Below are 23,423 nucleotides of genomic sequence, written 5' to 3'. Positions count from 1 at the left end.
AACAGCGAGCTTATTTCATATATTTCATATATATATATATATATATATATAAATTAGTATTTTACTTAATTATAATATTATTACATTTTCTAATGGAATTCAATGGGGCTTGGATCAGGCCGAAACCAAACCTTATAGCAGTACATCATATATGACTGATGGCACATGAAGTCCAAGATCAATGTGAGGTCTTGCCATACCCATGTGTACCTCAAAATCCAGATGATCTGATTTGACTTTGTAGTGGATAATTCCTTCTGCCATCTGAGGAGATATTACACATATGCAACACGAGGACATTTTAAGACATGGAGATGAATCACACCCGTGTGACGTGAGGGGCGCCCTTATGACCTCACTTTTCCGCCCTCACCTTTTATCTTCAATATGTACTTTTCTGAGCCAATCAAATCATCGCTATGAGGTCACAAGACAATGTTTGTGTTTACACAAACCCGGAAAGCTGGGCATAGGGGGGCTATAGGCTATAGCCCCCCTATGCCCAGCTTTCCGGGCGCCTGGGGGAGGCTTATAGCGCCCCTCAAAAAGCAACAGTAAAGGAACTCATTATGGCATTATGTGGATCCCGAGATCTACACAAGACCTTATTATCTTATTTTCCTAAGAGTAGATGGTAATGACCTCACGACCACAACCGCGGACCAATAGGACTCTGTTGAGGCCCTCTAGAAGAGCCTCCAGGAACTCCATATAGTTTGCATCACCTTCTCTGTCCTTAGGGGCCCCGGGCATGTTGAGCAGAACCAGATGAGCTCCCTGGGACTTATTCACAACCACCTCATTCAGCTTAACCGCCGTGTGCATCCGACGGACATTCTTCTGGTTTGGTTTGAGTTCACGTAAGGGCACACTGCCGTTGGACTCTCGGTGTCGATGGCGCTCGCTTAAGAGCTTATCCTTGGTCCAGGTCATGTGGACCGGCTCATGTGCAGTCGTCCTGGCTTTGTCACGGCGGGAGGCGTGGTGTGCCGTGTTCCTGTCATGGATCAGCTGAGCCTCTCTCCCCCGCTCCATCCTGGACAGCTGCATTTTTTTGAGCATCTGAGTCCGTTGCTCCATCATAAGCGTCTTCCCATAGGTGAAGGCCGAGATGTCAGTGTCGTGCATCTCCAACACCTCTACCTCGGCTTCCAGTCTGAGGTGGTAGAGGAACATCTGGAGGTCCTTCTTCATTTGGATGGAGTTGTCTTCCATCTGGGCAATAGTGAAGATGCGCATCTTACACTTCCTCCACACCTTGTGCTGTCGGAGCAGGAAGGGCAGCAGCATCAGCAGCCCACCGTCATGAACCACCCACCACACGTCGATGGTGCCCTCCCCCAGGCGCTCCTGGTTGGTGGGGAAACTGTCCACGTTCTTGGCCACGAGCAAGGCCTGATGAGCCGCCGTGGTCTCACGCACAATCTCTATGAAGTTCTTCCAGGACTGCGAGAGATTGGACTGCTTCCAGGTGGCAGGCCAGGCCATCAGGACCGAGTTGTGCTTCATCCCTCCCAGCCCGGCTGACTGGATGAGATGGGACAAGCCATCTCGCAGGTTGGCGGATGCCACAACATGACAGAACCCCTTGGTATGTTCTGCTTTCATAGATGACTTGATGTTCTGCTCAGCCTTTTTGGTCTCAGTTTCCTTCTTGAGATAAGTTCCTTTAAGGACGCTCCCCACTATAGTCAGGCCTTTCCCTGCCTTCAATTGAGTAGTAAGAGACAGAAGGCGAGGGTGTTTTGCAGCCAGATCTGTGTCCAAGTTAAGTAGTACCAACAACTGAGGCCGCCAGTTTTTGGTGTGTGGTGGCGACTCCTCAAGGCAAATAAGAGCATAGTGTGCAGCATTAAGAGACAAACTCCTGATCCCATCTCCCCATTCCTTCTCCGCCCCTCTGTATTCAATGTACTTGTAGATACAGGCAGCAATGGCCATGGCTGTGATAGCGTAGGCCCATGAGGACATGAACATGATCGCCAGGCACAAGCTCATACCAAGGAAGGACAGAGCCCAGTGGTAGTATTTGAAGCGTGGTCTCCAGTTGGGTGTGCGGAGCAGGGTCTGAAGAGCACAGGCCAGGTTGACAAAGAGGTAACACATTAGAGTGAACATGGTGAGAATGGGAGCCACAGCATCCAAGGAGGCCATGAGGATGCCAATCTCACTGATTGCTGCAGTCAACAGCAACGCCCAGGTGGGCTCTCCATTAGCTCTAACATGGTCAAACACCTGTAGAAAAGGTATTATGCCATCTTTTGCGATGGCCTGGAGCAGACGTGGAGCTCCAGTCATACACTGAAGCCCTGATCCCCAGGTGGCAAATAGGATGCCAATCACTATCACCCAAGATGAGGGCCAGGACAGTGTGGAAATCACAGGGTTCCTATTCACAGAGTCACCATACTTATCTCGTAGCACAACGCCCTCAATGCAGAAACTAAACAGAAAAGCACAGGTGATATAGATGCTGGAAATGGTGGCAATAGCCAGGAGTGTTCCAATGGGGATGGACTTCTGGGCGTCTTTCAGGTCTCCTGATCGGTTGGAGCCAGCCATGATACATGTGACGGAGGGGAAGTAGATGCCAACCAGGATGGTAAAGGTGGTGATGATATCGGTTACCACGTATGGTTTGTAGAGGTCTTTGGAATTATCAGCTACTGGAATAGACGCCTGGTGCCTTTTTTCTATCAGCATGCCCAGTGGACCGTAGTTCGTCCACAGGTTGTCTGAGATGACTCCACTGGTCAGCCCGGGGGTCCCCTGCAGCGCGGTCACTTCATTGACACGGAAGTACTCATCGCAGGTGTCATTCTCCGGCCCTGAGCAGAACAGATTCCACAACTCGGTCGTGACGGTCACGTTGTTGATGATTTCCGTCTTCAGACATTTGTCAAAGTTATGGTTTCGCAACGTGCGATTCCCCAACAGACAAACAGGGAAGTCAGGAGGCTCAAATATGGACTTGATGGCGCCAGCAAAAACAGATATGATGGAAATGAGGACACAGGCAAGTAAGAACAATGCCAGTTTGTTTACATATTTTGTGCCAACAAAGGAAACCATCACCATGAGTACCAAAAAACAGGTGCCGAAAACACGCATGTTATTCATTAAGGCATCCAACTCCCCCTCCTTACTCTCAGCAATGAAAATGGCTGCCTGAGGAACAATGTAGGTCAGCAAAACCTCTACATGAGCCAATATACACATAGCGCCACCGAAGGCTGTTGCCAGGTAGAAACAGAGGCCCACAGCACCACCAAACTCTGGACCCAGAGATCTGGATATCATATAGTAGGAGCCTCCTGCTGGCACCATGCCATTAGTAGCAATTGCACTCATTGATATGGTGGTCAAAAACGTACAAAGGAAGCACATGCACATTATGACCAGAGTTGGGACGAGGCCTGCTGTGCCGACAATCCAGGGGAGACGCAAGAAGATGACCCCCCCCAAGATATTCTGGACGCAGGGCAGGTAGACCCCCATGAAGGTTCTCATTTGAGGGCGCTTGGCGCTGCTCTTTTGCTTTTTGTGTCCTTCATCGTCATCAGCCGCCTTGTGTTCCTCAGTGCCCTCAGTTAGAGTGTATGACAGTTTGTTGAGCAGAGATGAAACCATAGGGTTGCTGTCCATCTCCTCCTCGAAGAGAGCCATGTTCTTGCCGTCATAGTTGTTACTCATGTCATTATTGTCTGTGTCAATCAAGGCGCTGCATTCACCGATTGGCACGGTCACAGAGTTGCACTCACCGATGGGCACAACCTCAGGGTTGCATTCACCGATCTGCACGACCACAGGGTTGCATTCACCGATCTGCACGACCACAGTGTCGCTCATATTCCCTTCGTCTTCCTGGCACTCCATCGCAGGGCAAAAAGAGGCACGACGGTGGAGCACTGTAACTCAAACTCCAGACTGGTGGTAGCAAACATTCTACTGTATATAGGTTGTTATAAAGAAGATCTGATGTCACACACAACACATATAGTTGCCATGCACCCTTGCAGTTTGACCATCATTTACCTGAAATTGGCATAGAGCACTGACATTTTTATATTCGGCACAAAGTATTTTTAGATGGGGGTCCGTGGCCAAATGCATGATCATTTGGACGTCACGTGAAAAAGGTTGAGAACCACTGGTCAAAAGAGTACACTAGTCTGAGTTAAAGGAACACTTGTCTAATGTGTTACTTTCAGTGGTGGAAAATAACTACATGTATTAGTATAAGTGTAGCCTCAGCCGGGAGGCGAACCCGGGTTCCCCATTCCACAGGCACAGTACGTACATAATATATAATGTGCCACGAAAAATAGCTTCCAATAGCTTGTTACTTTTGCGTTGAGGAGGTATGTATCCATATCGCCCCGAACGGCCAACAAAAGACAACTCCCTCCCACACAGTTAGTGAAGCACAGTGATGCCTGATTTATTCTACGTCGTACATGTTCCGTGCTGAAAATAGCAGATCTACAAGCTCCAGACGCTGAGCTTGTAGATCTGCTATTTTCAGCATGCGGATATGGCTGTGAGAACCGAGAACATTCAGAAACTTTTGCTTTCACAATAAAAGCATGCAGCTTTCACAAGTTGGCCCATAAAGACAAGGAAAAGGATTAAGAATTCGGTGGCATTTCACATTGCAAAAGAGCTATTTTTTCCAAAATGTAAAAAAATGATAAGGAATTAATTTGGATAATGGTAATAGAGATATTGTAAAAGTTGTCACTATTGTCACTATTAATCTCAAAGGGTTTTTTTAAGCTTTGGACTGGAATAAAGTATGTGGTTTGATATGGGCTGTGGCAATAATTAAGCGTGTAGGCCTAGTGCTCCTGGAAACCAGACGAATCTTCCAAAGCAGAATCATCTAATATCTAATCTAACATCTAATATAAGCAAATTCCGGTTTGAAGCTGGAGTTGTTTGTTTTTTACTGCCGACACCAGCACACTTCCTCAAAAAGATGTTCACAGTCGCTGTGATTGGTTGAGACGGTCGTTGTGTAAGCGAATCCCAAACCAGTTGTCCACAACATCCCCCCCCCCCCCCAGTCGCTGTGATTGGTTTAGATGCACAGACTGTCAGTACAGTGCTGGAAGCCATGCTACGGGACGCCGGGAATGGTCATATACTCGAATTGCCGATGTTTTTTGTTTTCCCTAATCATGTGGTGCCCTCCTTGACAAGTGCCACTACTTCCTATTGATGATCCGGCCCTACCGAGGCTGGTTTCCAAGTGATTTCCATCGGTTCTCTTTGTTCAGCCTGATCTGTTCGTTGTGCAGAAGTGTAGAGTGACAACAAATTGTTGAGTCAATCCTTGATTTCATGTAGCCTACTTACTATCCCTTGTTTTCTAATCAAAACGATTCTGAGGGGCGCTCTTGTCATCGTACATCATCGTACATCATCATCAAGAATGGTGGTCACTTATTGGCCAAGCGCTCCCACCGACAAGCAATCACACCGACCGATGTGATTGGTTAGCCGAGTTGCTCATCTACATAGGACGTACATTTTCCCTTCATTGTCAATAGCATTTAATGTTTAAATGTTTAATTTATATCAGATTTGGCGAACACTTGACCTAATTTCTCTTTTCATTGTCAATGGCAAATATTGAGACGTGTGGGGACAAAAGCTGTATATTCAAATTTCACATCATGTTGTCATCTGGACTTTACCAACCAAGTGTACACTCACTTACTCACGGCAGTGATTAAGATCAGTGCAGCAACAGCAGTGAAAACTTGCGTGAAGTGAGGGCCTCCCACTGTATTTCCATCAGCCACATGACGTCTTATGCCATCATTTAGTGCCCTAAACAAACATTAAAGTCCATAGACTTGACTGGGGAACGATTTATGCCATACCTGCTCTAAACAAACATTGTAATATCCTCAAAGGTCCATAGACTTGGCTAGCAAATGATTTACGTTTATACGAGAATGATTTTGCTCGAAACATTAAATCCCACAGACTTGGCTGCCATATGACGTAATCTTCAAAAGCCATGCATTGAAGGGGATAGCTAGCGCCACTCAAAAAAGAAGTGCAATGTGTCTCAAATTGAACGTTTTGAGGCTCCAGAAACACTTCTACAAAAATCACTTGAGTGAAGTAAGGGGCACCTCACTCCTTTAAACAAAGATCATACTCTAAACAAACATTACTGTACTTTATGTTTGTTTGTGCCTAGTGATTGGGTTGCTCTCTTTTACCTAACATTGTGCTCAGTGAGAGTATGGCCTAGCTGTTTGGGTACATGACTAGGAAACAGGCTGTGAGAAAGCCCAGGAACGATCCACCAGAAGCCACAATGGGAATGACACGCACACTGCCCACTGCTTTTACCACAGCGCCCAGGGTCAATGCTACCAAGATCTGGCTGATACATACCTGGCAGGATAAGATGGCACAGTCAATGCCAAAGCCTCTCCTGGTATTTTCAGGGCTATGCTCAACATACTCTTTGATTTCATGGTATTGACCCAATAAAGCATAAGGACAGTATGTGATGATCACATCCATGAGACCCATGCTACTGATCATCACCATGGCAATGTAGACATTGGGGAAAATTGCCATGATAGCAGTTCCTATGGAAAATCCCAGGGTTCCCAGAATGTAGATGAATTTGATGCTCAAGTCAAAATTATTCAAATACTTCTGAAGAAGGGCAGAGAAGACAGCAGCAGTAGTAGCATAGATTGCTAGTCCCCAACAGCCCATCTGCACACCCTTGTTGTAGTTCTGGAAGTCAATGGAATTAGTTGGTGCCGTGGTGTTTCCGTGGTAGATAACTTGTCCCATGAAGTCGGTATAAAACAAACCCTTAGCTAGAATAGAGAAGTTTGTAATGAGATGACACACGCATAACCTCCACAGTTGGCTTGGCATCTTCAGCATTGAGAGCCAGAGCAGTCGCACAGTGTTGGCCCCCACTGGTCCCCCCTCCAGGTCTGAGCCCTCAACCCTCTTCTTCGCATGCTGTTGGAAGTCACATGAGTCATTAAGGATGTGTGAGGAAGGGATTGCCTGATGAGTGCCAGACACTGGCAGATCGTAGACCTGTGATACCATTTGTCCAGAGTGTGAGGGGAGGAAGGAATGTTGTCGGTTGGCCATGTGTGGGTGTGTTGGGAATGGGAGGTTCCCTTGCTCAGTAGAGTGGTGGCCTCTCACTAAGTGGGAATGCCCAGAACTAGACTCAGCCTCTTTGATTCCATTGACAGCCTTACCCTGCTCCAGCAGATCAAGGATGCAAGTGGAGTCAAAGTGATCATCCGTCCTGTCTTTCATCTGAGGCTCTAGCAGGATTGTGGGCTGCAATTCTACCATCTCCGCAGCAGGGGAGGAAGTATCACAAGGAGGAGGAGGTAGAACAGGGGGAGAATGACGAGGAGAGGAGAAGTAATTGACATGGTTCGTTGATGAGGAGGCCTCCTCCATCCCGTACTGTGACTCTGCAGGTAAATAATGCACCTCAGGGAGGAATTTAGGTGAGTCAAGATCGGGATCTAATTGGATGGCTGTGTCTGGTTTGGCTAAGGCCACGTCCTCATTACTCCTAACACACTCCACATCAAGGAGGTCCATCTCCAACACAAGATGTACAGGGTTGTCTTCATGAGCAAAGTTGTCCTCTCCAATCGGATCAATGCCATTGGGCTTCATGAATTGACTGCTGGAGTACCGCTCTGCTGTGCCTTTGGCCTGGTGGGATGGTTTGAGAGGTTGCTCAGGAATACTGAGAATGTGCAGTATAACAGAGATGATGAAAATTATGGCTGTAAAGAGGAATATGACCTGTTCCTGTGACTTAAATGCACGACCCAAAGCCGTGTCAGTCCAGTCTACACCAGCTAAGATATAGCCCAAAGCGCCACCTATCCCAGCAGAAAAAGAGTGTATATTTAGAGCCATATCTTGCTCCTCAATATCGGCAACATCTAGAAGGTAAGATATAATTGGTCCCTCAGTTGCGTCGGCACAGAAGTCCAGTACCACCACGCCCACCACAGTAAGGGTAATGCCGAATGGCTGGCTACCAGGGGTGTCACCAATAGACAAACCTATCAACGGGCCGTTTAGAAACAGTGCTACTCCCAGAAGCACACCCACACACAGGGCCAGTATGAAGGGTCTTCTCCTACCCCATCGTAGAGTGCAGCGGTCACTGGCTGAGCCAATCACAGGACTCAAAATCAGACCCAGTACAGGACTGACTAACCAGATTAAACTATAGTAATCCTCTGGAAGGCCTATTTGCAGCAGCACTGGTGTTACAAGAGCTCGTTCCATGGCATAGCAGAACTCACGGCCCAACATCACTGACCCGTGCATCACCCAGCGATGCAAAGGTATTCGTGAGTTCGTGAGTTGCTCCTCATCCTCTGGGAGGGGAGGATGAGGAGCGAATACCTAGAGAGGGACCTCCACTGCCCCCTGCTCTTCTATCATATGTGGGACTATTTCCATAGATACCATTCTTACGTTATATTGATGGATAAATGGGTATTCCACTATTTATCACACAAAGTCTTATGAATACTACGACCGGTGAGCAACAGATGTTGAAGTTGAAAATAACACTCACAAATTTCCGTATTGTGCCGAAGATCATTTATATATATTCTCTCTTATGTGTGTATTCATAGTGTGTGATGCCCGCTTTTACACGTCATCAAATATAACATCAGACTTGGTGGAGACATCAATATGACTTAATCAACATGATCCACAGGGAAGCCATGCTGTTACACCCTGCCTTGTTCAAAATGTATTAGTATTTCTGCCACGCCTCTGGAACTCCATATTTGGGGAAGACTGACATATATTTGATGATGCATTAAAGCAGACTTGTATGCGTCATTTGTGTAATAAATTGTAGCATACCCATTGATACAATGGGTATGCATGCAAAAGAGGTATCTAAGGGAAAATATTTAATTATGGAAGAAGAGCAGGAGACAGTGGACAACGAGGTAACTAGCCTCCGAGAGGAGAACAGGCCGAAGAAATGACACACACATCCAGCGATGCAGCAAAAACCACTGCATCGCTGGCTGATGCATGGGTCAGTGATGTTAGGCAGCGAGTTCTGCTATTCCATGGAAAGTGCTCTTGTAATTCCACTGCTGCTGCAAATAGGCCTTCCAGAGCAGTACCATAGTTTAACCTGGCTCCTCAGTCCTGTACTGGGTCTGATTTTAGGTCCTGTGATTGGCTCAGCCAGTGACCGCTGCACTTTACGATTGGGTAGGAGAAGACCCTTCATACTGGCCCTGTCTGTGGGGTTGCTTCTGGGAGTAGCACTGTTTCTAAGTCCAAGGAACAGGACTTCTTCTTTACTGCCACCATCGTCATCATCTCTGTTATACTGTATAATGCTCAGTATTCCCGAACGACCTTTCAAACTATCCCACCAGGCAGAGGCCACAGCAGATAGGGACTCCACTCGCTCCAGTAGTCAATCCTCTTTAAAGCCTAATGTCCTTGACCCGATTGGAGAGGACAACTTTGCTCTTGAAGACAAGCCTGTCGATCTTGTGTTGGAGATGGACTTCCTTGATGTGAAGTGTGTTAGGAGTAACAGTGATTCAGCCTTAACCATAACAGAGTCACAGTATGAGATGGAGGAGGCCTCCTCTCCTCCTCGTTCTACCCATGTTGGCCACTTTGACTCAGTTGAAATCGTTGAAGAAGTTGTGTCTATTTCTGGTCATTCCCACCCAGTGAGTGGCTACTACTACTCTACTGAACAAGGTAACCACCCCTTCAGCAAATCAACCTCAATCGCAACACACCCTCACAAGTACAACCGACAACAATCCATCATCCCCTCACACTCTGGACGAATAGGATCACAGGTGTGCCATATGCCAGGGCAAGCGTCTGGAGGTCCCCAGACAATCCCCCCTCCCGCAGCCTTAATGACCCATGTGACTTCCAACAGCATGCAGAGAAGAGGAGTCTGTCGTCTGAGGGATCGGAGGGGGGACCAGAGAGGCGCACCACTGTACGACTACTCTGGATCTCAATGCTGAAGATGCCAAGCCAACTGTGGAGGTTATGTGTGTGTCATCTCACATGGTTCTCTATTATAGCTGCGGCTGTGTTTTATACTGACTTCATGGGACAAGTTATCTACCACGGAGACCCCACGGCACCAGCTAATTCCATTGAGCTCCAGAACTACAACAAGGGCGTGCAGATGGGCTGTTGGGGCCTCGCTGTCAATTCTGCTACTGCTTCTGTCTGTTCTGCCCTCCTTCAGAAGTGTTTGGATAATTTTGACCTAAGCATCAAGGTCATCTACATCCTGGGAACCCTGGGGTTCTCCATAGGAACTGCTGTCATGGCAATCTTCCCCAATGTCTACATTGCCATGGTGATGATCAGTAGCATGGGTCTCTTGGATGTGATCATCTCCTACTGTCCTTATGCTTTACTGGGTCGATACCATGAAATAAAAGCATAGCCCAGAAAACACCAGAAGAGGCTTTGGTATAGACTGTGCCATCTTATCCTGCCAGGCCAATATCAGCCAGATCTTGGTAGCATTGGCCCTGGGCCCTGTGGTAGAAATGGACAGCGTGCGTGTCATCCCCATGGTGGCTTCTGGTGGATCGTTCCTGGCGTTTCTTGCTGCCTGTTTCCTAGTTATATACCCAAACAGGCAGGCTAGAAACTCAGTACACACTGAGGGGTATAAGACAGCAACCCGTTTGTCAGAGGAAACGTAACGTAGGTTCAGGATTAGGTTTTCCCCCCCTTTTTGAGTGGTGCAACCACTCCCTTACGGAGCTATGTGTGTGGCTGGGTAGCTGGCTGGCTGGGTATGAGCACGAAAACAGCATGGTTGTGGTTGTTTTTTCTTTCTTTAGGTTAGCGTTAGGGTTCTAAAGTGAATTCCCTGCATGCTAAAGCAGCTTGCAGATGATGCTGATACTTTGACCTGATCACCAAAGTTGAAAATAAAAATAAATCAAGTAAATGAGCTTGCAGTCATAACCAAAGATTTGGTTAAGATTTCGAGACAGTGGAGAAATAACTGCAGAGTTATCGGCTTTGGTGAAATGCGATCAGAACACCTTTGTACAGTGCTAAACGATTCACTGCAGGGCCTCGACTATTCGTTATAGTTAGTTACTATATTAGTTCCATTACTTCCAAGAGAAAGTGAACGTCCTATCGGAAAGTGGCAAAAGCAGGGTTACACACCGGCATACCGACATTCCGAGAACTTCCGTCTTGAACTTTTATTTCTTTGTGGGACTATGAAAGGCTAAGTCCGGCACATTGGCTGAGCAATGTACATATTGAAGCTAAAAGTGAGGACGGAAATTGTCATTGGCCAGAATGAGATGATGTATGAGGATGTATGATTATAAGAGCACTCCTCACTTCACACGGGTGTGATTCCTATGTCCAGCTTTTAGTGTGCGTGTAAACACAAACATTAAATGCCATTGATAATGAATGGCCAGTTTTGAGTAAGCACCATTGTTTAAGCACAAAAAGTGAGGCAAATTGTGTGCCCCCCAATGCACGGCTTGCCGAAATTACGTCATAGGCCATCCAAGTCCATAGACTTGAAGACAAAAGCCAAGTCCATAAACAACGGTCAGACATGTGGTCCCATGGTCACGCTGCTCCCATGCTTGCGGTTATGGTTAGGTTAAGGTTTCAGGTAGGTTGTTCTAATGACAGTCAGACCAATAAAGCCTGCCCTGTACCCCATGTGGTCTCCTCTTAACCAGGGGTTCCCAACCTTTATATTGTCACAGACCGGTCCGTGAACCCTGACGTCATATGCTGGGACGGTGCATACGCAAAGTAACCACAGTATACCGCTAATCAAATTACATATACATAGAGGCATTTCCTTTAATCCACCCGACACTGATGGACATATACGTCATAACGTCACCATCGAAGGCATTGGGTCCTTTAATCCACATCTTTATTACGTCATCATTGAGAGCTAGTTATACCAGTTATACCCTGACCCTTGGGACCCGAATGGAAACAAGACCGCAAGGACTTTTTTCGGTGCCATCCTTTTGGATAAAATGTGCTTTTTTGACTGTACCATGTACTGTTTTTCTGCATATGATATATTGTCTAATAAAATAATCAATCAATCAATCAAAAACGTCATATGCTGGGACGGTGCATACGCATCAAAAGTGGGGCAAAGTAACCACACTATACCGCTAATCAACTTACAAATTACATATATACATAATACAGAGGCATTTAGTATTAATATCACTATAGTCCAAGATTAAGTAAATTTAAAGCAATTGACAATTTAAAATAAATAATTCAATAATTATACTGTATACGTGATAACATATTTTATTTCAGTTTATATACCTTTTTTTCATCGGATATCGATGATTTATTTTTCTTTGAAAAACTAAAAAGGGATCCAGAATAATTCTAAATCGATAAAACTGTATTTCTTTTATAGATAGAAACTTGTACCATACTTCATAATACTACTTTTTTACATGCATAAAGTAGGTAGGTAGCAAATAGCTAAACCTAATAATTCAACATTTCAAACGTTCCTTCACAGAGAAGCTGAGATTTGACAGTTTGTAGTTTCCACAGCACTCGTGCGCTCTGCTTGCACACTAGTAGGCCATTTATGGCCTACTAGTGTGCAACAAGCAAGTAGGCACTCGACAGAGTGCAGTTCTAGTTGTGTCTGTTTTTGGCCCCTTCTATAAACAGCAAAGCGTCTGGAGACAGTAGCCATTAAGATAAAACTCTTCTCCTTCTCCTTCCGCCAAATATAGCCGTTCTCGCTGAACCGTGCTGTTGGTTTTCTCGAAACTTGGCAATATGGTAGAGCCTGGGCTATGCCAAACACGAGGACGCGAAGCCCACGACCATTGACCCAAGGGTGGCGCTATAGCACTCATTTGAAAATGCAAACTTTGAACCGTTTGACCGTCGGCAATGAAACTTCGATGCACATATGCATGCCGAACAACTTTTGTGTTCTGACTTTTGACCTCTGACCTTTAGATCACCCGCTATTTTGAATTATATGAAAAACAAAAAATCTATTTCCTCCTGTGATCTTTGATCAAAATGCACATAATTTCTACCCCGTGAACTTTAATTGGACTCATATGGACAAAAAGTACTTTTTTAAGTGGAAGAAAATTAAGGTTTTATGAGCCAATAAAAGTTTTATGTTTTATGAAAATTCTTCTTCTGCCCCTAATACATACATGCAGCATTACATCCATTGTGTTCACCTCTCTTGTTTGACCACAAGATGGCAGTGTTGACCATTAAATGTGAATAAGCGTCCATCCGACCATTCAACTAAAGCCTGAGGCTACACTACAAGGGTTTTGACAAGATTTCAAGATTTTGGAAAGATTTTAAAAATAATAAATTAGACTAGAATGTTGTCTTTTAAAAATCTTTCCAAAATCCTTTGTATAGCTAATGGGAGGCTTGCTATGAAAAGACCTGTTTTGGGTCTGTTCTTTATTTTTATTTTTATCAATGTTATCTCAATATTGTATCAATGTTATGTCATCATTGGACAACAATTGAGCCACGTCACGTGGTTATTGGTTAAACATCCTGTTAGTTAGCCTAATTACAGTGGACCAATTCATCTGAGGATGGGTAACAGAATCTCAATAGACCAATCCATATAGTCCGTAAGGGCGGGGGCTTTCATTGAAAGACCTATTCCATCTATGGCCCAAGTGTGAGATCACCAGAGCAACGTGGTTTATTCATTCATGATACATCAATTTACTCTAAAAACCAGGTAAAGCGCTAGTGAATTAAATATTGTAATTTAGCTTCAGAAATTAGCTTCAATTATGTGCTGATGTCACTGAAGTGGACAGTACCTTACCTGCGAGATGCATCCATGCATAAGAAACCAGCTAACTAAAAGGTGGTATTTTTTGTGTCTTGTTAATAGGCAGGATATTTCCAATAATCAGTAGAAAAAGTACTCACGCAGGCTACTGTAATGTAGAATAATATTCTGTTACAAGTAAAGACGGGTATTTACTTGAGTAAAAGTACAAAAGTATTGGCATTATATAGCAGGATATTGGCCTCACTCTTACGCCAAGGAGGTCAAGAAGACACCTTGCAGTAGTCCTGACTGCAGACCTAGACTACGCAGATGACATCAGCCTGCTCTCCAACCACATGGAGCAAGTAAAGGGGCTCTTGAGCAGAGTGGAGTCTGAGTGTGCCAAGGTTGGCCTTCGGCTGAATGCCAAGAAAACTGAGGTGATCACCAAACGGAACATCCACCTCTCACAACAACAGGAGGAATGCTCTGAAGGAAGTCAATGACTACAATGTACTACACCAGAATGTTACGTGTAGTGCTCAACATCAGCAAGAGTACACAACGAGAATCTGTATGCCGGAATATTCAGGGTGAGCGACAAAATAGCAGCCAGGAGAATGAGACTCGCAGGACACTGCCAAAGACACCAAGAGCTCCCAACCAGCAAACGGGTGCTGTGGGAACCAACACATGGGCACCGGTCACGAGGACATACTAACATATGTCCATGGATGTACTCAAGAAAGATGCAGGAGCGCAAAGCACCAACAAGCTGGCCGGGATGACTGGAGGCGACGATGGAAGGCTCGTCTGAGGACGACCTAGAGAGAAATAGGCTATAGGCCTCACTTTGCCAAAAGTAAAAGTATACTCTTAGGCAGAATGTCCCATTTCACAAGGTAGCCTATATGTCTAAAATTGTTTAACAAAATCAAAACAGGTGCCAGGCACCTTGGCTGGTAATCCAGCATGACAGTGTCTCGCGGGTGTCGCGGGTTCGAATCCCGACTTTACTGTGTGTACTGTATGTCTTCTCTCCCCGGTTCCTGTGTTCCTAATCTAAATCTATCAATAAAGGCAAAAAAGCCGCAAAAATATCTTAAAATATGTTTTGTAATAATAATCTAAATCCTCAAAGTAACTAGTAGCCTAACTAATGTTTTCAAACAGGCCTAATTGTAGTGGAGTAAAAGTACAATATTTGTCTTTGAGATGTAAAGAAGTATAGAAAATTGGAAATACTCCCGTAAAGTAAAAGTAGGCATATGCCTAAAAGGTGCACGTAAGTGCAGTACGTGAGTACATGTACTTAGTTACTTTCCATCACTGCCAATAATAATAATAAAAACAAAAATCCAAAACATAAAAATACATCATAAAAGAAAATAACAGAAATCTACAAGCTGAGCTGTGTTCTTTTTTTTTCTTTTTTTGTTGTTATATTTGCAGGACACCGTCGTGCAAGAATGAATAAAGTAGGGCTTAAGTGCTTAAATCAAAGCTGATGCGTATGCCTCCAACAATTTGTCACACTAGAGTAGGCCTACATTCATAATATGATGGGTACATTACACAATAAGAAAATCTAGGCCGAAATGCATCTCCCAGAGCCTGAATGTGTACATTTCCTGCTGCCTCAAAAACACATTCCACACACATATATATTCTTTAAGATTTATTTTGGGGCTTTTATGCCTTTATTGGCACAACAGCAGACTGTCAGGAAATGGGGGGGGGGGGGGACCTGTGACACGTTGTCAGGCCTATAGGTCCATCCTCACATTCTTAAAGGTAGAGTAAGTGATTTCACTTAATTCAAATATCACTTATTTTTTTGTTTTGTTGTGATAATCCTCCCTACTATAGAGTGTGCTGACCATATAATGAGTTCCTCCCTGTCCCCAGTTAACCCCTGGGGGTCAAAAAACCTTAGGTTTCGTTTTTGGTTCTCTATCCTGATTGGATGAAAGGCTGGGTCCCAAGGCAAAAACGAAACCTAAGGTTTTTTGAGTGAAATCACTTACTCTACCTGTAAAGCGACTACATGAGAAATTGATCCTAAAGTCGCTGAGAGGCGATGGGATGGGCCAGGTTGTCAGACGCGCTCTGCTCTACATAAATAAATAAAAATCGCTGGATCCAAAACAATGCGTTTAAGGGTTTATTAAAGTAATATGAATGACTCAAAAAGTGCTCAAACATAAATCCAAGTAATCACAGCGATCAACGTAAATAAAGCAAAATAAAGCGGTCAACAAAAAGTATGGCGTCCCACACACCCCCTCTCTCTCACTGTGTGTCAGCCAGGTGAACAGGCCACATTCTTGAGTGAACCAGGTCCGCCCCTATGCCCGTCAATCAATCACACTAACACCAGTGACAGCCCATTCATTTCATTGACCAAAATATTACTAGAATCCAATTCGTGGCTCCTACACTACCTTTAACCACGTGAACCCCAACACCCCTGTTCTGGGCATAGGCGAATATTCGTCGAAAATTGGCAAACAATCTACGATCTACAAGCTCACAGGGATCACAGGATAGACCCCAGGAGCAGTGTGTAAAGTAACTAAGTACATACAGTTAAGAACTGTACTTGCGGACAGTTTTGAGGTATTTGTTTTACTTTCTTCAGTATTTATATACATTTCAATACTTGCTCCATCTTATGAGGTGTTTTTTCTTCTCATGTGATGTTCAAAACGAATGAAAAGAAAGAAAGTTTAGGACTATAATGTAAACTTGTAAATCAAGCACTGCAGGACACATGACAGGAAAGAACCAAGAAAAAGTAGGCTATAGCCTACTGTGTGAGATCTGCGTCATGAACATCTGCAATGACCAAGGTAATATTCAACTAATGAGGACAATGCCTTTCCTGTCTCCTTTATACTGGCCAACACCCCCACACACACACACACACACACACGCACACAGCCAACACTCCCCATCTCCCCACCCCATTTCGGTTGCCCATGCAGCATGCACACTCCATGAACCTCATGAGTAACAACTTTCTTTGAGTCACTCAGACTGCGGTGCGGTGGTCTAGTGGCCACACCAATGTGAGCGTGGTGACTTTGTCTTCAGTCTCTCAGTCTCTGTCTCCCTGTGTCTGTTTGCCTCTCTCTGCCTCTGTGTTTCCGTCTCCCTCGCTCTCATTCTCTCATCTATCTTTCTTCTCTTGTACAACCTCCGACGAGGTTCCTGTTTCAAAGCGACTCAGAAAGAATAATTAAAAGAGCTCTGCTGTTAGTTCCCACAGAAAGGGAGTGAATGATGGAAAAAGGGGTTTTCTTATTTGCAAACATGCACGCACGTCGCACACATGCACGACCGCTTACACACGCACGCGTACACACACGCATGCACGCGTACACACACGCACACACACAGATCAAATGGTGAGCTGAGGTCCCCCCCTTAGGGCATGAACATGGATTAATGCGCTTGGTGCGATTATTTCATTTATAACTGTCCTGGACCTTTTCAGATAAGACCATTTTTCAGGTTGCCATCCATTAGCACCTTTAGACTGCATCCATTAGGCTGCCAAGCACACAGAGCTCCAGTTAAAGGGCCAGCGCCTTCCTTGTTCTGCTTGGCAATGCGAGGCACTTGTTCTACACACACAGGTGTCAGGGTTGTCGGGCTGCATGCATAACCAGAACCTGACGGACTCCCAGTGGACCAAGGTGAGGAGTGGGAAGCCTTTAATTAATGATTTAAGACAACACTCCGGTGTGACACAGCTAATTCCACAGCTCATAGCGAGGAGGAGCAGCAGCCGTGTTTTCGCTGTGACGAGAGAGGAATCAGCTGACTTCAAATCATGACTCATTCCATACCACAAAACTGCATTGTCTTTACTGTAACAGTTTCAACAGCATCAGCACAAATCCAGTGCCGTTGCAGCGACGGTACAGTATATGAGGATGTCCTTGAGCAGGCTGGGGGTTAATAAAACCAGGAGCGTTTAACTAGCACCCCACCACATGCTCCGAACAATGCCCTGTCTTCCTTCTCCCATGGCCCTGTGGGACCCTCCCGCCGGCCCCTCTAAAACCAGCAGAGGAAGACGCTCTTGTGAGACATGCGGTCAATGTAAATGTAAAATGGCTGCCGTGGCTGGGAATCGCCCTCCTCAGCAGCTCGGCGTGCGTTGACCCCATTAATCCAGGTGTTCATTCATCTACAGGGCGACCCTCCCACAGGCCGTTAAAGGCTCACCCCGCTGCGCTCGTCCAGCTCCGGCCCAGTCTGCTCCGTTCACACTCCACCCACACTGTAATAGGGGCTGCCAATGAGCTAAGTACGGGCAGTCATATAAACGAGCCTTGGTAAATGTCAGGCCTTTTAATACCAAGTTGTAATGCCACATTTGTTTTGTGGGCTGTCATTTGCTTTTAGCGCAAGCCAAACTTGTTAAACCCTGTCCGCCCCCCCCTCCCTCCCCGTCCCCGTCCCCGTCCCCCGTCCCCCTTTTCCGCCTGTTTCTCCATGTAGGGACAAGAAGAGAAGACAGAACGTGGTCACGCGGTGAGAGAAGGTTCTCGCGACGCCTGATTGGGATATCGACGACGATGCATCAGCTCTCTGGAGGACAAATGGCGTATTAAATGAGTAAGCAATACAATGAGTTGCTCACTGATTAACTGATGGACATGGTGCTCTCAGCCGTGTGTACTGTATAGTCAATGGGGACAGACAGACAGACAGACAGACAGCTTTAAAGGACAGCACCATTCATGTTAACGGCATTGTCTGCTCACTGGCTCCGACAGGAGGGCTAATATGTCGCCTCACATTCTACCATTCTGACAAAGGCCTGTCTCTTTCATATAAAAAAGAATGACCACATGAATTGCAATGGCAGGTGTGTGTGCATGCGTGTGTGTGTGTGTGTGTGTGTACTGTATGTGTGCGCACGTGCGTGTTTTCACCCATGGGTGTTGCTTCTGTGTCTGTGTTTCACTAGCGCATGCCTGTGTGCATGGATGAGCGTGTGCCAGCCCAGCGCAAATGTTCCAGTGTGTGTGTGTGTGTGTGCATCATCTCCAGGTTTATATACGAGCGGTGCCATGCAGTAAGAGCTGAACATAGCCCCATGCTGCAACTCTCCTCCCTCGCTTCTTTACTGCATTCCCACACACAGGCCACTGTAAAAGAGAGTGATTTACACACAAGTGAATAAATACGTACGCTGTGGCCCAGTGGTGCTGTCTGTGTGTGCTTTAATACCAGGGGTTCTCAACCTTTATCATTTCAAGGACCCCCCCAGTTTGATGTGTATTGATTAGGCCTTTGTTGTGGACCCTTGTACACTTGTACACAGAGTTAGGGACGTGTCTGGGATCCAACATTGAGAACCTAGCGCGCTATCCTGCCCTACAAAGATCAAGCAACTACGACACACACTACGATACAACAGAATACACAATTATGCAATATCAGTTACTGTATGTATGTTACCGATAAACCCATTTGGATGGCCAATTGAAACACTTAAAGTGCACTGTGGTTTTGTAGGGCAGCATGTCCATGCTGCGTCCAAAGCTTTGCTCTGTCCCAGGCTCCCTTTTAAGAGGGTCAGAGGGACACGTTTGTTTAGTGTCCCCTCTGGAACCAGAGCGAGAAAGGAAATATCTAAAGAAAGAAAAGAGGAAATGTGTGCAACAGTGCAAAGAGAAACACCACGTGTTGACACTCCTTGAACTCTAAATTGGAATCATTACTCTTATGTGTGGGAATCCAAGATTGATTACCACTATGCTAATAGTAATACCCAGAGCCGCGTCACCTCTGTTCACTTCATTGGGCCAGCTCTCCTCTATGGTTCTCCCAGCTGAAAAGTGACAAAGCCCTGAACCGGAAGTGTACGGAATGCACTGGAGTCTATGAGCGTTTGTCACTATTTCAAGCTTACACCAGTAAGATGCCTAATGGTGAGAAACAATTTCACGCCCTGAAACATCAGAGCTTCTTAATACGGCACAGTACATCTGACCTCTGGTGTCCTTGGCCAGGTTTCATGTCCTTATATAGCGTGTCATGAGTGTAGAGGATTGGATGATGTCAGACTGACATATATGGAGACGTGATGTCATTATGCGTGACCATATATGGAGATGTGATGTCATGATTCGTGACCATATATGGAGATGTGATGTCATGATGCGTGACCATAATGGAGGCGTGGGTGACGGGCGTGGCTACTAACGGAATAACGGATTGACGGGAAATGCAGCTTTTCATCGTAAATGAACCCTCATTTATGCAACTCTAGAAGGCTCCGGTAGTTGTTGCATGCTTGCATTTGGTGGATAATCATAGCAGTGCACACAAAGAACTAAATAGAAATTAACATAATATACGCCCATATAGGCAGGATCACGGCTACGTCACTCTGACCCAGACACGACCATAAACAAACCCAATATGGTTGTCCAGAACCGCAAATCCGACTGATTTGTCCATACATAAGTATTTACGTCGTATCCCTATCGCTCCTTTGCATATAGCCGTTGCAGTCCACCAGAGACCAGAGTCCTCTATCCTGGGCCTTATGTCCATAAATCGGCATGCCAATATATGGGCATATACTGATGACATCAGGGATGTACTCTGACAAAGACCTCGACACTATGAGTCAGACATATTGGTCGGATCGGTGGTGTGAGGGCTGTGTAGCGGCCTCTAGCCCGAACCTCTAGTAGTATACATTATGTGCAGCACAGATAACCTAAATGAGTTTCACATTCACACGACTCGTGGCTCAAATAAAGAGACTCAGCATTTACATGTGATCATCCTGCAGCACAGTGGGGCCTAGCTGGGGTGATTTCAGCGGGGTGCATACCTTGGTTATGCACCCCGACAACGGCGTCACTCCCAACATGCGTGGCCGGTTACAACCTTTACTGCTTCCTGTGAGGCTAGGTTTATGTTATGGTTGGGTTTTGGGTTAGGGTGTCGGTCTAATGCCTGTTAGTACGTCGGACCAAACACATGCACCCGTTTGTGGCACTGTGTTAGCAGTGAGAGCTATAATAAACAAGCTAGAAGAGGGTGTGGTTATTAGGAGAGCAGTTAGGGTGAGGGGCATGAAACAAAGAGCCTTCTCATCATGTGTAGTGTGAGCTCAGCCAATCTGTATCCTACATCTGTCCCCATAAGCCCTAAGCACCATGGTCTCCATGTATAAGCACAAAGAGAGATGCCTGCTGTCCTTGCAGGCACACACGCACGCAAGCACGCACGCACGCACGCACACACACACACACACACACACACGCACACACATACACACAGACATTCCCCTTAAAAAGGCTACCGTGGCTTGTCTGACAAATTGGACACATGTTTGTTTATAGGAGACATTTCTCTTCAACAACTGGGTCTTCCCCATGCATCCCCTGCTGTTCCTCATTCAAAGGTCTCCTCCCCCCTGCATCACTGTGGGTAGATTGTTTACAGCAGGAAGTGCTTGGCATCCACTCACTTGGCACCGCGAGACAGTGACTTGGCTGGTGCCGGGAGCCCGACATCATTCACAGCCACCAGTGCCCGCTTCAGTCTAATTCATGCGCTATTGGGATCCATTCTTACCGGGAACGAAGAGCATTTTGTTGATTATTCCGTCTGTTTTTGATTACATCCTGGCCGGCCTCGCAGAGCCAGAGGACGATCGCGAGCCATCACTTGTAGATGGGTTAATAAGGCCCAGGCTGGGGCTTCAGGCCAGTGTACCAAACAGTAGGTTGAGGTTTGTGTGTGTATGTGTGCGTGTGCACGCGCGCGCGCGTGTGTGTGTCTGTGTTTGTATGCGTGTGCTTGTATGCGTGTACGTGTGCGCGTGTGTGTGCGCACGCGTGTCTGTGCGCGCACATGAAATTGCCTATGTGTGCTTGTTTATTTTCCCTCAAAGAAGCTGTCATCATCAGACCTTTAATCCGTGCCATGGCTGTTTGGCCAGGCCAGCCCTTGTTGTTTGCCCAGCTGTGGTGTAAGAGGGAAAGGATATTGATGTCTTTGAGGTGCAAACAGAATTTGTGCCCTTTGACCCTAGGCGTGGAGGCCGCATGGTCGGAATGGTGTCAGCTCCTGCCTAAGTATTGCGATTGCTCTTTTGCCAAAGTGCTAAGCCTGGTGGGGCCCTTTGTGCTGTGTGAGTTTGTGTTTCCCTGGGCATGCAACCACCTGTCAACAAGGAGCGCCTGCAGTGTTTGTGCACGGTTGCATGCATGGATGCCGCGGTGTGTGACGCCGTGTGACGGAAATGGCCGGTCTACAGTACAAGCTCACAATGCGTCATCATGGATGCGACACGTTGTGTGTGTGTGTGTGTGTGTGTGTGTGTGTGTGTGTGTGTGTGTGTGTGTGTGTGTGTGTGTGTGTGTGTGTGTGTGTGTGTGTGTGTGTGTGTGTGTGTGTGTGTGTGTGTGTGTGTGTGTGTGTGTGTGTGTGTGTGTGTGTGTGCGTGCGTGCGTGCGTGCATGCGTGTGTGTCTGCGTGCGTGTGTGTGTGTCTGCATGCATGCTAGTGGGCCTACACATGCGCCGGCAACAAGAAACTGAACACTATGTTGCTAAAGGACACGATTATAAGCCACATTATTTAAAGTCTCTAAACCCCATTTCTGCATAAAGTGCCTGTCATTGAACATTCGATCCATTTTCGTCTCTCCTACAAAGGGGCTTTTTAGACAGTGTAATATTCCAAAAGGCCGGGCGCATGGGTGTATTAGTGCACGAGCGTGTGCGAGTTTCCCCAAGGGGCTACCCGATCCTATTACATTATCCAGTGTACATCAAAGGGTTAAGAGCTGTGCGCCTCTGTAGTCATTAAGCCCTCTCTGAGCCACAGTAAATCAACGCTGTGTCTGCAACAGCTGCTCCGATCACCTATTAAAACTTCCATAATGTGCCGTGTGTACAGAGTGCTCCCTGTAAGTCGACACCGGCCAATAGACCTCGGATAAAGGCCATCTTGAGGCCCCCTCCTGTCTAGTTCTGCGGTCGGGATAGCGAGGGAAGTGGAGCTGAGGGTGGGGAGATGATGGAAAAGGCTTGTCATTGAGGACAACTGCCTTGAGCCCGGTTTTGTACTTCGTCGTATGACCGTGCCGCGCACCGGAAATAGACGATCTACACGCTTACAACGCGCTGCTGTAAGCTTGTAGATCGGGCTATTTTCGGCAAACGCCCACATCATACGGTGGATTATGCCGTAAATTAAGCATTCGCTGTTTTAGTGTTTTGAGACCACGCTGGCTGGAAGACAGAACCCCGTACAGTATATGATGTATTTATAATCGTCGAGGCACCAGACTGCCTGATCCTTATCGTGCCTTCAGCCCAGCTGGTTGCACTTTTTTTAATCTTAATGCATTCAAGGCCGGGGGTTTCCTGGGCAAATGCCTATTTGCAGCAATCAAGATATGAGTTTCTACTCGTGTGATGGAAGTCTGCGTAATGTGTTCAGCCAGGGTTAAGGAACTCATCTGGCCTCATATCCGCTCATAATACTTAAAGGGACACTTCACCCTTTTTGC

General features: G+C 46.1%; 2 protein-coding genes across 2 annotated transcripts; both read right to left on the bottom strand.

The window, feature by feature from the left end:
* Positions 1–621: 621 nt before the first annotated feature.
* LOC308323382 (solute carrier family 12 member 7-like) lies at positions 622–3,876 on the bottom strand (the record flags this gene model as incomplete). Its single annotated transcript, XM_080775110.1, has 1 exon — positions 622–3,876. One exon carries the CDS (start codon positions 3,874–3,876, stop codon positions 622–624), a length of 3,255 nt encoding a protein of 1,084 aa, XP_080631236.1.
* Positions 3,877–6,264: 2,388 nt separating this feature from the next.
* Positions 6,265–8,361, bottom strand: LOC308323381 (solute carrier family 45 member 4-like; the record flags this gene model as incomplete). The annotated part of the gene is made up of 1 exon (XM_080775109.1): positions 6,265–8,361. The coding sequence occupies one exon, from the start codon at positions 8,359–8,361 to the stop codon at positions 6,265–6,267; it is 2,097 nt and encodes a 698-aa protein (XP_080631235.1).
* Positions 8,362–23,423: the final 15,062 nt, after the last annotated feature.

This window comes from Protomyctophum bolini (genome assembly GCF_963924005.1).
Source record: "Protomyctophum bolini genome assembly, chromosome: 11".
NCBI classification, from domain to species: domain Eukaryota; kingdom Metazoa; phylum Chordata; class Actinopteri; order Myctophiformes; family Myctophidae; genus Protomyctophum; species Protomyctophum bolini.
This window is presented reverse-complemented; position numbering and strand designations above follow the sequence as displayed.